The sequence below is a fragment of the Nuphar pumila genome, chromosome 9 (assembly GCF_984573655.1).
Source record: "Nuphar pumila chromosome 9, dmNupPumi1.hap1.1, whole genome shotgun sequence".
Taxonomy (NCBI): domain Eukaryota; kingdom Viridiplantae; phylum Streptophyta; class Magnoliopsida; order Nymphaeales; family Nymphaeaceae; genus Nuphar; species Nuphar pumila.
This window is the reverse complement of record NC_143257.1, coordinates 124,496,416-124,514,080: the sequence shown is the minus strand read 5'-3', so window position 1 is coordinate 124,514,080 and position 17,665 is coordinate 124,496,416. Positions and strand designations below refer to the sequence as shown.

Below are 17,665 nucleotides of genomic sequence, written 5' to 3'. Positions count from 1 at the left end.
AACGTATACTCAAAGAGATGTCACTCATAAATGGAAAATACGTAACAAGATCCATAAATGTACACAATGTGGCAAAAGTGTGCATGAGTACTATAGATACTTAAAAAGACTATGAGACCAAATGGCTAAATTAGAACCTATCTGGGATACACCCAAAGATGCTCGTCTAAGAAAGAAACAAATCTTAGAAGAGCAATTTTTTCAATGTATGCAAGGCCTAAAATCCGAATTCAAACATGTAAGGGTCATTGTTACTTATCATGAGAAAGATGAGCCTCTCCACGAGTCTAAGGAACCCAAAGATAATGTGTTGGCGGTCCAAAGACCTGGTGCCAACACTAACACTTACAAACCTCCTTACTTTACAAGACCCAACTTTGGGAGGCAGCAACATAATGATGAAGGACGGAAGAAGTTCATATGCTATAATTGTGGATAACTGGGGCATATTAAGCCTTATTGGCATGAATTTAAAGGAAAGGATGAGCGAAGAACAACGAGTGTAGATACATCATATGAGGATAAGAATGGAACCAATAGAGATTCCAAATCCGTTGGAACCATGTAGTTATCCCAATTAGTGGAGGTCCTACAACTGCTTCTCAAAGGTTCATCTTCTTCCGTCATGGGTGACACGATATCCTCTTCTCTTTTAGGTAAAATTTCTTGGCTCTTGGACTCTGGTGCCTCTTTTCATACGACTCCTCATGATCATTTACTTTATGAATATAAAAATAATTCAAGTAGATTTAATGTTTTCACTACCAATGGCTCCTCACGGTCTTAATCAGGTCTTCTTACTTGTCTCCATACCCGAACCCTATAGGGTTTGGTCTGGGTCGGGTTCTGGTAAACCTGACCTGTTGACACTCCTAATATATATATATATATATTCAATTATTTAAAACATTTTCACTATAATCAACAAAATATGCTTTCAACCTTTCACAAAAGCACAATAACATATATAAAATAACATATTACATAATTCATAATACTAAACTTGCTTTCAGGCTTTTATAGAAAAATTCATCTGAAACAAAGTAACACACACATATATAGAAAACATAATCAATTAAAATTAACTATGCATACTTTCAATGTTTCACATAACAAATCACACAAACATATGCACATATATATAATTATATATATGTACAATAATAAATGACTAAACTGCCCTAATGTTTAGGCAGAGGCACCTTAATCGGTGCCTAGTTGGCAAAATTGGTACCTTTTAAGGTACCCACCTAGGAATTGCAAAGCCTGGGTGTTTTACTTATGCCTAGATCGACTAGGCAGACTAGTTGGTGCTTAGTCGGGGCTTTGGTCTACATAGCTTATACCACTCAACAAAATAGTTTGATTGAAAGAAAACATAGGCATATAATAAAAACTACCAAAACTCCTCTTATCTCAAAAAATGTCCCAAAGGAATTTTGGGTCGAAGCCGCTCTTACCGTTGTTATTTCATAAATCTTATTCCCTTTGTCACGCTTTAAAATATTACCCCTCATGAAAAACTTTATAAAATTTTCTTATTTTTTTATATTGAGAACTTTTGGATGCAAATGCTTTGTTCTTACTAACAAAAATGACAAATTGTCTCCTTATGCTATTTCTTGTGTTTTTCTTGAATACAGAGAAACCCAGAAAGGATTTAGGCGTTATGATCTACATAATGATAGACTATATTTTTAGAAATATGACCTTTTTGGAAAAAATGTTTCTTTAATCAAAATGTGCCTAAAAAAGCTGGTAATTACTTTTTTTTGTTTGAATTGCTTCCTAAAGATAAGGAAGATTCTTTTAGTATTGATAATTTAAATGACGAGCCTCAACTAAATACTCCTGGTGGTGTTATTCCTGATATAGATAGTGATAACCATCTCATCCTTCAATATAGAACAAGGGGCAACGATAGTCAACCCAGTGCCTTAGACAAATATTCTAGCCTTGAGTCACAAGACTCTAGTACTCTCAGAAAATCCACTAGGGAATCTAGACTCCCCTTTAAATTTGTGTCCTGAGTCTTTTTCCCTTCAATATACAACATGCCTAGCCAAAAAAAAATCTTATTTTGAACCCAATTCTTATAAACAAGTCAAAAACCATCCTGAATGGATAAAACCATGAATATAAAAATTGATGCTTTAGAAAAATATAACACATAGCAAATAACAGAGTTACCTAAAGAGAAAAAATTCATAGGTTGTAAATAGGTATATAAGGTTAAAACCAAGGGTGACAACTCTCTTGAATGATATAAGACTGGTGTGAGTTTTATGAAAACACTTTTTAAAAAAATATTTTGTATGAAAATCTAGTGAAAGCCAAACACAAAAAATATAAAAACCGGCTCGCACGAGTGGTGGAGACCGGGTCGATCTCAGGGAACGAAAAATACTTGTATTTAAACACACAACTACGCTACTCTTTATTGCCAAAATAAAAAGAATTAATTAAATAATTAACTAACTAAGGGAGTGTTGCCCTACGCAGAGGGCTTAAACAAAAGAATAATAAATGGTTTTATTACAGACCCAATGCAATAATAAAATAATTCCTAATCTAAAAAGAAAAGAAAAAGTGTCTTCAGTGCTTAAGGCTTGTAGTCCCTTTATTGATTTGCTTCCCTTTGTCCTTTCCTCTCTTTTTTTTGTTCTCTCAATGGAACAGGTAATACATGTTTTCTTTTGCCCTCTGAGGGCTCCCTAAGGGCACTTTTGAGGGCTCGAGGGGACCTTAGAGGGTACTTCTAGGGCACGAAAAGGGTTATACCACACGTTCTAAACGGTTCCCTGCAAAAACAAAAACACAGAACGCAGCAGCACAAATAGAACTAAAACAAATCCAAGCTTAAAAACAGTAAAAACAAAATCTAAACTAACTTCTAACAAACCACTATAAGACGAATTAGTGAAGCAAACTTTTAACAAGCTATTAACTAATTATGGAACTAACTAAATGATTGAATGTAAAACTAATGTACGTAAATCAAATATTTGAATGGATACTGGAATTAACTACAAAACTTACAATTAATCTTAGAATGGAAGCTTAATATTAATGTGCTACAAAAAGAACAATGAATGACTAATAGAAACAAAATGATTAATGACATAAACTAATATAGAAAGAATGGGTGAGAAGAATAATTGCTAAATTGAACAACCTGTGACATGAACACTAATAAAATACCCAGCTATTGGGCTGCAACGTCTACTATAAAATGTTAAGATGCAACGTTAATGAACTGGAACTAATGCAATAATGCCTAACTTGTTGCTGAATGAACATATAAGCAACATAACTAAATAAGTAAGAAATTATTGATTAACTAATCTGCTTAAGTAAACTAATATTAACCTACTGAAACGTTAATTGAACTATTAAAGATGTCAATTAAATATGAACTAACATTAATTGAATCTGTACTAAACTAGAAGAAGTTGAAACGCTTATGCCTCGTTTTGATCAGATCCAACCTTTTGCCCAACCTCAAGATTGTTTCAACTAACGTCAGTAACCTACTTCAACGTCTAAACAAATAAATTTATCTAACTATACTAGGTAAACAAAACCTACATTAACTAACTAACTAATATTACCTATAGCAATTAAAACGACCTGTCAACAAAAAAATGCAACAGATGATGAAAGACACTAAGGCGTGATTGCCTAAACATGAACCGTGTTTCATGATGTTCTAATGATGCAAGATCAAACTGTGATTTTCGTGAACACGGGTTCATGCCAGATCCAAATCTTTCACTAATACCGATAGGTCTGCATGAAAACGCAGGTCTGTTTGCTGGTCTCTGATTGAACTAAAACAAAATTATTTAGCAAGTAACACAATAAAATAAATAACAAACTATATGCACCTAATGATGGATCATGCTATGCAATATCCGATGATGAAACAGACTCGATGTATTAAACAAAAACCGACATCTAAGCTAAGTGCGTAAAAATAGAGAAGAGGAGAAGAGGTTTACCATGCAGTTTGCCTCTGACAAAGGGGTTGGGAAGAAGAGAGTGGTGATTCCAGCTGCGTGCACACGATCCCGACGAAGAAGAAGAGGCTGTCGATGAAGAGATTCCAAAGTTTGATGAAAAGGAGAGAGAAGAAGAAGAAGAGGATAAGAAAAGAGAGGAGAAATCAGCTTTCAGAGAGAGGGGCAAGAGAGAGAGAGAGAAGAGGGAGGCAAGATGCAATGAGAGCTTAAGGCTGCTGGAAAAACATGTTTTCAGCCCTTGACATGACTATTTATATTAGAATATTAGGCTAAAACACATTTTTCAAAACAAGTTAGATAATTTTTCAATAATTTCTAAAAAAGGTCTTTTGAAAAATGTGTTTCATAAAACCAAACTTTCTAAACTAACTAGGACTCCTACTTGAACTCTTCTAAACTAATTAAAACACTAATAAAAAATTCCTAAATTAAATAAAACACTGAAAAATGCAGGGCAAGCTTTGAAATACGTGATTTTTCGATAAAGTCGATTCCAATGCAGTTTCTCAAAACTAATGATAAAAATGGGTTTTAAAGCGATTTTAACATGGATCATGCATAAATAAAGATGAATAAAATGCCAAATGTATGCATGATCAAAGACTAAGTTAGTTGCTAAGGGTTATTCTCAAAGAATATGGAATAGACTACGATGAAATATTTGCACCAGTAGCTAGGATGACCTATGTTAGAACTCTTATAGCTGTAGCTGCCATTAGGAATTGACACATTTATCATATAGATGTCAAAAATGTCAAATGGAGAATTAAAAAAGAAGTATTCATGGATCCTCCACCACAATATAAAATTCCAACATGAAAGGTTCTTCATTTACATAAAACTTTGTATGGTTTGAAACATGCTCCTAAGGCCTAGTATGGTAGATTTAACTCTATTATGGTTAAATTTGGTTTTAAGTCTTGTTATACTGGCACTGCTATGTTTGTTAAGCACTTTAATGCATGCATTATTATTATTCTCTATGTTAATGATATGATCATTATTTGAGGAGATAAACATAGAGTTAATTATATTAAAAATATTTCGAAACAAAGTTTTGAAATGATTGACCTAGGTTTCCTTAAATATTTCTTAGGGATTAAGGTAGCATATTCCACTCATGGTTATTTTCTAACTCAATCTAAGTTTACCATTGAGACTATTGACAAGTTTGACATTACAGATGAAAATATGGTAGATGCTCCTAAAGTTATCAACACAAAGATGAAAATTGATGATGAGACTGTTAAAATGTACCCATCAATTGTTGTAATTAGACATATTTTATATATATAAAAGATGATACATATACATATATGGTATATATGTATATGTATCCTCCTATTTATATATATAAAATATATATTTTCCTTTTGTTTAGCCGTAGGGGTATTTTAGTCTTTTCCTTTGTTTTACGCACATTCACTTTATGAATGTGATTGTAATTTATTTTATTTTTCTTTTTCTTTTATTTTTTATTTCTTTTTTTTTCAAGTACCAAAAGGTACCTTGGGGGGCCCACTCAAATAGACGTTGGGCCCCTTCCAACGGTCACATTTGTGACCGTTGGAGGGGCTCCAACGTCTATGAGTGGAGCCCCTCCAAGGCTCCTTTTTGTTGTTATAAATAGGGGCTCTCCCCTTTGTATTTCTTACTTCTTGAGGGAGCTTATGCTCCATTGTAATGGGGTTTTTACCCCTTCTCCATTATTCTTCAATGATATGCAACTTATGACTTTATGTCATATTTTTCCCTTTTTATGGGTTTTATGTGTTAGCACATTATGTGCTTATGTTGTTTCCCTTTAATGGGTATATTTGCACTTCACATGCATAGATATGGGTTCATTATTGAACCCAATGTATTTCAAGTCACTTTCTAACATGGTATCAGAGCGAGGTCACGATGGGGTTGTCCTTTGGTGCAACGGAAAGCGTGTCGCTCAAGAAATGGTGAAGTATTCATTGCTCTTCCTAAAGTATTATGCTTTTGAAGTTATTCGGTATGTATCCCTTTTCTTAAAAGTATTATGCATTTGAAAATATGTTTCTTGCATATAGTTTGTTCATTTAATGGTCATGATAGTTGAATTATTTCTTTTCACATTTCGTGTGCTCATATATTTTGAAAATATCTCCTTTTAAATTTGGTGAAATCGTTTGTTGTCCAAATATAAAATTCGTGTTTTTCGAACTACTCATCGCATATAATAGTAATTTATGTTTTTAAAAATTACCTTCAATTATGTGAGATTTATAGTTCTTATATAAATATTTCATGATTGACCTATAAGTTAACTTTTAAAAATTATATATGATTTCTTGCTAAAATAATGATCTTTGCTTAAAATTTTTAACTCTCATATGAACCCTAATTTGATTCGAGTTCCCCTCTTGATTATGGATTTTAGTGCATTTTTGAAAAATTTGATATAATCATTATATGAGAATCTCTCACATCTAAAATCTTTGTTGAATCCTAAAGTAGTTCTTGTTAATGATGACTTATAAGAACTCCTAAAAAGTTTTTCAATGTTTCTTTTTTGAAAAATTATCTATGATAAACCATTAGGAAAGATTGTTTTAAAAGGAATTTCCCACATAGAGTGCATAGTTCATCTATTACATCCTTTTTGGTATAAATGATTTCATTTTTCATCCTTATAAACTTGTTGGTTTGTATTTTTCATAAGGTTTCGAAACCTCTTAATAATATCTTTAAAGATGCCTACATTGGCCATAATATGGTTTCCTTTGTCCTCAATTGCACTTATCAAGCATGTAATTACATAATTAAAATTTGAGAATTTCAAGCATTGCTCTTTTTATAAAGTGCATACTTGCTCACTTTTGTGTATTTTTGTATTTTGTGCACATTTGCTTCTCAAATATTTTGCGCTTGTATGCATTCCCTCTTTTTTATGATATACATGCCTTAGTGCATGTTTGTTTACACCTTGGTGTGTATTTGTTCAAGTATTGTATGAGTGCCTTCGTGCACATCTTTTATAAAGCCTTGTGTGCTTACATGTGTATTGTCTCTTCGTAGACATTTTTTGCATTATGGAGCCTTTATGCACATTTCTTTTGTGAAAAATATAATGAATTTAGATATTGAGTTCTTGTTAAATCATTGTAAGTGCTTATAGCACTTTGTATGTGTCCGCATATCTCATCACAATTAAAGAATATTTTAAAATTGTTGTATGGGATTTAATTCCAAATCTATAAATTTTCAAGTGTTTTTTGAATATTCTTTCCTTGAGTATTGTGTTAAAGCCTTCTTTGTGAACCATTACGGTTCTTATGATTTCTTTGATTAAAAGCTTGATTGTCTTGATGAATTCTTTATGTTGTTGTGTTTGTTGCTTAATAAGTCTTTTTTGGTACAAGACTTCTTTTGAAGATTAAGCATAATTCGTGTTTATGCAAAATTGTTTTGATGGATTATATTGGACCTTTGATTCAATTTGTTAATCGGTCCTCTTGGTAAAAACTTTTATTTGGAAAATGATTCCTTATGTGGTTACTGCCCTTTTGTGGCACTTATATTTGTCCATCACATGTTATTTAATGCATCATTTATTTGGCCTTATTTTTGTTATATTAGAGATGTTTGTCGAGGTGAGTTATGGGCACCTCGTGTTGTATCATTTTAGATTGTCCACCTTCCATATTATAGATGGTTGTTGAGGTGAGTTATGGGCACCTTGGGACTCTAAAATGATTTGTTATTTGATCTCTAATTATGAGTGTGTCACTCATTTTTTCTCTTGTGGCCATTGATATTATGGATGCCTCTATGTAAATGTGATGGACATATGGTGTTTGAAACCTTAAATGTTTTAAGGTATACTTAAAATCAAGGTGTTTTGGGATTATAGCCCAACCTTTTATTTGTTTAAGAATCTTATGAGTGCACTTGCACATTTGTGATTCCGTATGTTGTGCTTGTTGTGCACATGTGTTCTTGTGTTTTTTCACAAGTGTTCTTGGTGTGTGTATGTTCACACATTTGTTCTCAAGAATATTATTTTATCGATTGTAGTATCTTGTTGAAGATACTTTTTACATGCATTTATTCCAAAATGTTATTGTTATGAGTATTCTTTTTTAAAAAGGAATATTGTTTCATTCGAGGTTTTATTTATATGTTATCATTACAAGCTTTATTGCCTCAAAAGTCCTTTCCTTTTATGCCCATTATCTAAGTGTCATCATATGTAGACAAGAATTTTATTACACCTTCGTGTGTTTTTAGCCCTTTGTTGGCTTTTGCTCTCTTGGTCTAGTAGCTGAACACATTTGTCTTGAGTGATCTTATATGTAGACAAGACACGTTGATTCACACCATCGTGTGTGATCTTAGTCCATGTTGGCGTTTGTGTTCTTGTTCTAGTCGCTTAGATGTATGCCCATGGTTGGCTTATTTCACTCATTTCAAGTGCCATCTTATGTAGACAAGAGATGTATTATGTTTTAGCCCATGGTTGGCTTATTACTCTTGTTCTAGTAGCTGAACATACTTGGTTTTAAGTGTATTTTTACGTAGACAAGAGATACTTTTTAGTCCATGTTGGCATGTATTCTCTTGCTCTTGTCGTAGATGCACTTATTTCAAGTATTATTATATGAAGACAAGATGTTCGTTTACACACCTTTGTGTGTGTCTTTTGCCTTTAATGGTTTTATATTCTTGATCTAGTAGCTTATACACTTGATTTATGGGTTTTGGAGGACTAATGAGGAAGTTGTTTGTAATGAATAAACTATTATTGAAATTTGCAAAATTTCATTCATGACTTGTGTTTTTCAAGTAAATCATCTTTTTGATATACATATCAAGTTGATTTCTTAGCATTTAATCTATATATTAAGTGCTTATGGTTTTTGCCACCCTTATATGTAAAATGTTTTTTTTTTATTAAGTGTGACTTTTATAAATGTTTTTAAAAAACCTTGTGAACTCTTGGGTTTATTTTGCCTAAAGTATGCTTGGAGACTTCGTTTCTCTTTTTTGGAACTTCACTACATGTTTGAAGCATGTTTTAGTTCTTTGAGTATCAATTCATATTATGATTCGTATATGCATATGCTCTTTATGGCCTTTTTTGGGCTCTCATTCAATAAAGCATATGTATGTTATGCCTCTTCATAGGCTTCTTGTGGTATCCCTTAGTGAATCATTTTGTTATTCCCCATTATGGGGTTATATTTGTCCAATGGTGGACCTTATGAATGCATTATGCATTCTTGCAATTTTTGCATAATTTGCTTCCGCTCATTTTGTTTTAACATAATGTATGATTTAGAAACTTTGGTTTTCTAAATTTTTCGTTTCATACTAAAGTAACTATCATATTATGCATAAATTTTGCACCTTGTTAGGAATGTTCCTTTTTGAGTAAAGTACAAAGATATTGTTTACTTGTTCTTTGTTGTTTTCTTTTCTCAGGATCTTGGAGATAGGACAAAGGGAAGTACCCTGGATGGTTCGGGAAATGGGTTCATCATTTGAAGACAATTGGAGGAAGGCTATTTCAAGTTTCATTGCATCCTTGCCGAAGCCTCTTGGAGTCGCCGAAGCCTCGTGGAGTTTTGCCCTTTTTTCAATCTTTTCGTTTCCCTGCAAAGCTTGAGGGGGGGTGTTAAAATGTACCCATCAATTGTTGTAATTAGACATATTTTATATATATAAAAGATGATACATATACATATATGGTATATATGTATATGTATCCTCCTATTTATATATATAAAATATATATTTTCCTTTTGTTTAGCCGTAGGGGTATTTTAGTCTTTTCCTTTGTTTTACGCACATTCACTTTATGAATGTGATTGTAATTTATTTTATTTTTCTTTTTCTTTTATTTTTTATTTCTTTTTTTTCAAGTACCAAAAGGTACCTTGGGGGGCCCACTCAAATAGACGTTGGGCCCCTTCCAACGGTCACATTTGTGACCGTTGGAGGGGCTCCAACGTCTATGAGTGGAGCCCCTCCAAGGCTCCTTTTTGTTGTTATAAATAGGGGCTCTCCCCTTTGTATTTCTTACTTCTTGAGGGAGCTTATGCTCCATTGTAATGGGGTTTTTACCCCTTCTCCATTATTCTTCAATGATATGCAACTTATGACTTTATGTCATATTTTTCCCTTTTTATGGGTTTTATGTGTTAGCACATTATGTGCTTATGTTGTTTCCCTTTAATGGGTATATTTGCACTTCACGTGCATAGATATGGGTTCATTATTGAACCCAATGTATTTCAAGTCACTTTCTAACAGAGACGACACCCTTGAAAGACCCCACTTCTTATAGATAAATGATTGGGGCCCTTACCTATTTAATGATTACTCGACCTGACATTTCTCATGCAGTGCATACAAAAAGCATGTTTCAACATTTCCCTACAACTGTGCACATGAGTATTGTTATTGCGTATTATTAGATATTTACAAAATTTTGTTTCTAAAGAAATTGTTTTGTCTTCCTCCTCTTCACTTGATTTAATTGCATATACTGACTCTGATTGGGGAGAAGATCCTAATGATAGATGCTCAACTATGGGTTTTTGTGTATTTATAGGTGATTCGTTAGTGTTTTGAAAATGCAAGAAGCAACAAAAGGCGTTGTTATCATCAACTGAAGTTGAGTATCGTGTCATAGCCACCACAACATCTGAAATCGTGTGGTTGAGATGATTATTGAAAGATATGGGGTGCATATGAAATTACCCTCAAGGTTATGCTATGACAATAAAAGCGCCTTCTACATAGCCGGCAATCACACATTTCATGAACAAACCAAGCATATCAAGATGTATTGCCACTATGTTCGTGAAGAATACCTTAAGAAGACTCATCCTTCCATATGTAGCATCAAAATTTCAATTAGCTAACTTCTTTACAAAAGCGCTTCCTTCTCTCCGGTTTCATTTTTTACTTGACAAACTTTCGGTTATCCAACAGTACGTTTGAGGGCGAGTATTAAGTTGTACATATATACATATATTTAGTTTCATACATATATATTGTTTTTATTTTCTATATATATATATATATATATTACTTTTTTGTAGTGTTGTAATTAGAAATACCCATTAGGGGCATTTCAGTCTTTTCATAGAGTTGTAATAGGCCATGCCCATTAGAGGCACTAGTCTTTTAATATTTTTTCCTTTTTTTATTGTCCTTTAACTTTAGGTTAAGGGCATTATGGTAAATGGGTGTTAGAGTCGGGACCTCCCCAATGGCTCTTGTGTGTGTGTGTGTGTGAAGTGTATATATAGGGGTGAACTATTAAAATATATGTATATATGTGCTATTTCTTTGTTACATTTTGTAATGCCTGTTAGGGGAAATTTAGTCTTTTTCTATTTATGTAAATAGACATGTCCGCTAGGGACATTTTTACCTTTTTTTATTTTATTTCTTTTTCTTTTTTTTTTCATTTGTGACGGGGCAAAGGGGTCCAACCATAGAGTCGTTGGGACCCTCCCCAACAGTCACAAATGTGACCGTTGGGGATCTCCCATCGACTCTATGGGCCTCCCCTTTGGTCCCATAAAGTGTATAAATAGGGGCTCTTGTCTCCATCTCTTTTCAATGCTTTTACGAGCATTTCAATATATTATTTTTTTTCAAGTTCTCTCTCTTTCTCACATTGTGTATGTTTGGTGCCTAGCCCTTTGTGACTTATTGTATTTTGCCCATTAGTGGCTTCTTGTTTTTTGTACTTGTGCATTCGTTGTAGTCACTTTGTGACATTGTTATTTGCACTACTACTTCATTATATGAACCCCTTGTATTCTTATTCTTTCTCAAGCATTCTTTCTCAATAATATTCTTTATTTTTTACTTGTGATTCAAGCCCATAAGTGGCTTATTGGTATGTGCTCTTGTATTGACCCAGAAGTGGTCATTGTGCTCTTGTGTTCTTGTAGGCCCATAAGAGGCATCTACTTGTATTTTTCCTCTTTCATCACAAAGCTTACTCTGTCGGTGATTGATGTTTGATTAAACCAACTCTATATTTATCAACAAAACTGGATTTTCTGCAAAAATTCTCAACAAATGTTAACATTATATAAAATCTTCAAATATATAAAGGGTTAAATCATCCACCTTCATAAATATTGGTAATATCTTTGTCAGGTAAATTATTGGGAGAATTTAAGGATAATTACCTTTCATTTTGAATGTCCAGTAGCTTGAAAACAAGGAAAACTGTTGAAATAATTCAGCAAAAGGATATCCTTGATGCTCTGGTGATATGTAGGAAGTACAAGGCAATAAAATCATGAGAAACTAAGAAAACTTAGATAAGTAGCATGATATTTTCACAATAGTTTCTGATCATATTGCAATATTCTGAAAAAACGCTGATGTATTCCTTTTCATTTCATTTTATCAGAATATTTGGATTTTATTTTAATGATTTCAGACTATGGGACATACTTGTCAATGGTTGAAAGAGAATCTACTATAATTGTCTCGTTAATCAGCCTTTATTTCTGAAAGTCCTGCATGAAGCCTCATGTTGATCTCATTGAGTCTATCTGTCTTGGTGTGTGTGACCTAATTATCATTTGTCCACCAATTCCGTATATGGTTGCACAATACTATCTTTACAATTTCTATTACAGCTTTGCCTTCTTTACAGTACTTGTCACAACTGGTAGAATCAACAAAAATTGTCATGAGCTAGTCATCCAAAAGTGATTTTGGGCTCTTGCTGTTATGACATAGGAATGATCCGTCTCACACTTGTTAAAGATATGCATCTGATGAATGTATCGACAAATTTTTGCAATGTCGGTCTTCAAAAATATGTCCAAGTGTACCATTATGCAGTTTGAAGTTCACTGTTTCAGGGGTGCACATTATTTTTCAAAATGGCAAGGTTTGAGGTGGTCATTGAAGGTTGAAATGGTAACGTCTGGAGGCGGTGATGGGAGTAGATGACAGTTATGGAGGGCTAAATCACTATGGACTGGATAACAGTACTGTTGTTGACATGGTTAAGGTGGTCGTTATAATGTTTATTGTAGTGGCACTGGAGTTGAAACTTGCTTGGTTGTGCAGTTGAAGAGGTAAACCTCATGGCCAATGTAGTGGAGAAATGGCTAGCTTCTGATGTTTGCTGGTGGCAAGGTGGTTGGGCTAGTAAGACTTGCGTGAGATGAGAATAATCAGATCATATTTAGTATGTCTCAAATCACACCCCATTTGGATTTGTGAGATCTGTTTGAATACTGATACCTAAATAAAAGGTTGTGTACTACATTGTTCCATATATGAAACTTGAGTGGGTGAGGAAGGGGTTGGCATTTGAATTGTCATAATTCAGGTTTCAACTGCTTTATTTGGTTCCACTGCTATTCTCAGTTTCCGTATATAGAACCAACAAAATGTTACCTGAGGTGATTTACTAGCTTAGAGATTTGTTGTTTCTTAAATATAGAGCCTATCATTCTCATGCCAAAACACATGCTGAACATTGTGTTGAAGCGGGCTTATTAACAGGGATGCTTTTACAAGTTTTAATTTCTGTGCTCACCTTTTTATGTGTGCGTGCATATTCCTTTGTGTGAAATGGTATAGACTGATATGCATTTTCTTTCTGCAGTTACTGTGAATGCTTTGCTGCTGGAGTCTATTGTGTCCAGCTGTGTTCATGTCAAGGATGTATAAACAAGCCTGAGCATGAAGATGTTGTCATTGAAACTCGTGAACGGATTGAATCTCGTAATCCACTTGCTTTTGCACCCAAAGTGTTGAAGCTACCTGAGCCTGTGCTGGAAAATAAGGTAGAAGAAAATTAAAACTTAAATTCAGCTTTCACATAAGTATGTCTAAAAGAAATTAATAATCAGGCCTGAGATACACTGTAGGAAGAAAGCAAAAAGATACCAATTTTGCCTCGGCATAAGACAGGGTGCAACTGCAAGAAGTCGAAGTGCCTTAAGAAATACTGTGAATGCTTCCAGGTTCTTCTCCTTTCCGGATTGATGTACCATTTTTTTGTACATTGATGTGACTTGAACATGTTTTTCTGTAAAGGGTGGTGTTGGATGTTCCAGTGGCTGCAGATGTGAAGGATGCAAGAATGCTTTTGGGAAAAAAGAAGGTAAATGGAATGCTGAACAAACTGTAAGATATTTCATTGCTTGCAAGAGCCAAGTTCCAGTTATGAGCCTTGGATTTAGTGGTGCTAGGCTAGTGTTCCATTTTTACCAAAAAATTTGACTTTTTTCTTGGCCTTTTCAACGTTATAGAAAATAAATATCAACCTACCATTTGGACCTTGTTTCCCGACTTTGATTCTTCATGATAAGACTGTCAATGTGAATCATAAATGTTACTGGACTGAGACAGGTCTAGTTTAGATGTATCCAAACCAAGAACTTGTTCTGGCCTTTGTCTGATCCATGTTACATATGGTCTTTTGAAGGATTAAAAGATCATATATTTATTTATTAGGTTAATCACATGTGATGCCTAGTCTGGTTTGGATCTTCCTAGACTGGATTAGAGACCCACTATTACCAGCTAAAGTGTGAACAGTTCTTAACCACGGGCTGTATTTTGCAATTTGTGATATATACACTGAATCTAATCAGTTCATGGAAATCTGTTACTTTTTGAAAATGCAGATTGCTCTCCGTGTCATCTCTTTGAAGACCTTAGCAAGAGTAAGTTCAGGACAATAACATCCTTGATGCTGCTTGGAATTACTTTTTGTTGCTGCTTTGCTTTTTTCATGGAAACTATTTGGTTAACTTTGGCTACTGAAGTTGGTTACTGTGGTTTGTTAGTCATTTGTCAAAGCAATTGTCTTTTCTCGAAACACAAGTTTCCTGATCATTGTCACTTGATTGTGGCACTTTTCCAAAACGTTCAGTTGTTTCCATAGTGAAGTTCTTGTGCATAGTGTCTGCACCTAATGTGCACAATGGACCGGGTAAGCAGTCTTGTTTAAGCCCAGTCTGAGCTTGCTCTATAGTACAACTGAGTCGAGTGTGTGCATCAAGCCCAGGCTTGGCATTGTAAAAGAGCCAAGCTTGAAGTTTGAACAGGGAATCAGGCTCATTTAATCCTGGTAAGCCTGATTAAACTTGTTGTATTCATATATTTATGATATCTTTTGTGTAAAGAACAATGCTGAACGACCTTCCCATTAGGGTAGCGCATTGGGCATCCATTTTTGAGGTGGTGGGTTCGAACCCCGGCCCCTAAGTATTATGTTTAAACATTTTATTTTGAATGAAAACCTCGGCTCAAACACTATGTTTCTACCTTTTGGACAAGCTGTGCTTGCCCCCTATCTGCACCATGGAGCTTATGAATGGTTTTGTATGTTCCAACTGCCTCAAATTGTTTACAGGAAGTAGAGAAGCAGAAGTCAAAGCTGTGGAAACTAGTGAAGTGGATGAGCCAAATGAAAATCTTAAGATCCAGGAAATTCAGAAGGATGACAAACAATCTTCTCAAAACTCTCTGACAGCATATGAGATTTGCAGGTACGAAAGCAAACTTGTTCTAGAGGTTTTGAATTACTTTCCGGTTTTGTTTTGGGGATTTAGCTTATTCTCAAGTTGTTTTCAGGTCATCCATACTGCCACCCTTTTTGTCATCTGGCAAAACTCAATCTTCTCAAATAAGTGGCTGCACTACTACAACAAATACTGTTTTTTTGCTATCTCGGTTGAAACCAGAGAAACATTTCCTGAGATCAATTATGGAAGATGACACGCCTGAGTTTCTTAGGGCCATCCAGACACCAAATGATAGAGTGACAGTTGCCTCTCCAAACCGAAAGCGGGTTTCACCGCCACATATCGAGGCAGGTGCCTGTCCTGGTTTGAGGACTAGCCGGAAGTTGGTGTTACATCCTATATCTTCATTGCAGTCAGTTCCAGTTGCTCAATGCAGTGATGATCTCTCAACAAGGTTTTCTTGAGTCTTCCTCCTTCAGGCTCATACTTGTGTGAATAGGGAGGTCACATGTTCTGAGTGTAATAGTAGATTGCTCGGTATTGCTAATGCTTGTGTATTTAAAATTTTCTTTCCACCATTATACTAAGATCCTTGTATTGGAGAATTGTAATAAATAATGTGGCAGCATCTAGTTTTCAAGTTTTTCAAATTCTTGTTTCTTCCCGGCATTCTTTGTGAGTAGTGCCGGTATTGCTTGGATCTGTTGCTCTATGAACTGAAATAAAGGCCCTATCCAGTTTATCCTCCCAACCGTCCTAACCACTTCAAGAATTCTTAGTTACAAGTGTTTTTTGCTTAACTGAGGGGGCCTAGACTGTTAGATGGGCAGTCTAGGTTCAAATCCCATGGGCGTCACCCCCCGTGCAAGCATATGCATGGTGACTCCCTGGGGTTGAGGGGTAAAGCCCTCAGAGTTTTACATTGACGTGGACAAGGACAGTAGTACGGCAGGCTGAGCCAGCGCTGCTAGGTCTCTGCTCCTGGGCAAAAAAGTGTTTTTTGCTTAATCTGAATCTATAGATGTGTTTATCAATTCTTATTTACTAAAAAGCATGATTTGATTGAGAGTTTTTTTATCACAAAGTTTTCACATAATATACGCCATTGTCTTTGTTGATTGTTCGTCTATTGAAAAACATATTTGAACATAAAAAGTACCTAATCTAAAGCATGTTTTCTGCCGAGTTTTGGAGAATACATCTATAAGTTTAAGCTAAGAAAATGCGTGCAACCAGCACACCTCTCTCTCTCTCTCTCTCTCTCTCTCTCTCTCTCTCTATATATATATATATATATATATATATATATATATATATATATATATATATATATATATAGCCCGAAACAGTGGACAAGCAAATCATCCACTGTTATCAGACGCATATCCGCCGCCGATTGTGCGCGGATCAGTGGCAGAACATTTTTTTTCTTGTAAAAAGCACATGAGACCGCGTTAAATTTGCATTTTCTGCCCAGAGTATTAGTGACAGTCATGATCGCCACTAATGTTCTTTTTTTTGCACAAAATTAATATATCAGCCCACGTTTTTCCTATATATATAGGAATAAGATTTTGTTATGGTGACTTGACCGTCCGAATGAGCTGAAACTCATAGGTGCAGGTAGTGTTGACCTAATCGGACCTCGGATGGATTTAGCATGGTCCAAATGCTAGAGATCAGCTGTTAAATAGTGTTTTTTCAATAAAAAAACATGATTTTATGAGCTGAGAAAATATTTCACATTGTATACATATCGAAAAAAAGAAAATGTTGCACATCGTAGGCCATTGATTTTTCAAGGCTCATAAAATTGTGCCTATAGGCTGTAATCAGATGATCGAAGAGCTGATTCCCATTAACCTAAACATGTAGCTCACATCTGGAAGGTTAGTTTCATGAAAAAAGATAAACAAATATAAAAATGAAAAAAAACTCATTTGTGCGTAATGGCGACATGACCAAATGCTAACCCATATATATATATATATATATATATATATATATATATATATATATATATAGAGAGAGAGAGAGAGAGAGAGAGAGAGAGAGAGAGAGAGAGGCCCGTAACAGTGGACGCACTCCGCTGATCTCGCTTGGATCTGCAACTGATGTATTACAACGTAAAAAAGGAAATTAGCG

The 17,665-nt window shown here is 34.6% G+C and overlaps 1 protein-coding gene across 2 annotated transcripts in view; it reads left to right on the top strand.

The window, feature by feature from the left end:
* The window catches only part of LOC149829273 (protein tesmin/TSO1-like CXC 2), a 32,011-nt gene extending 15,808 nt beyond the window's left edge, over positions 1–16,203 (top strand). Inside the window, exons 6-11 of one of the 2 annotated variants that reach the window (XM_090018008.1) lie at positions 13,651–13,831; positions 13,916–14,011; positions 14,085–14,151; positions 14,678–14,716; positions 15,409–15,544; positions 15,630–16,203. In XM_090018008.1, the coding sequence (XP_089874134.1) occupies positions 13,651–13,831; positions 13,916–14,011; positions 14,085–14,151; positions 14,678–14,716; positions 15,409–15,544; positions 15,630–15,984 (874 nt within the window). In that variant the 3' untranslated portion in view covers positions 15,985–16,203. The remainder of the gene's footprint in view (positions 1–13,650; positions 13,832–13,915; positions 14,012–14,084; positions 14,152–14,677; positions 14,717–15,408; positions 15,545–15,629) is intronic. The other variant, XM_090018009.1, reaches the window with a different exon arrangement.
* The last annotated feature ends 1,462 nt before the right edge of the window (positions 16,204–17,665 follow it).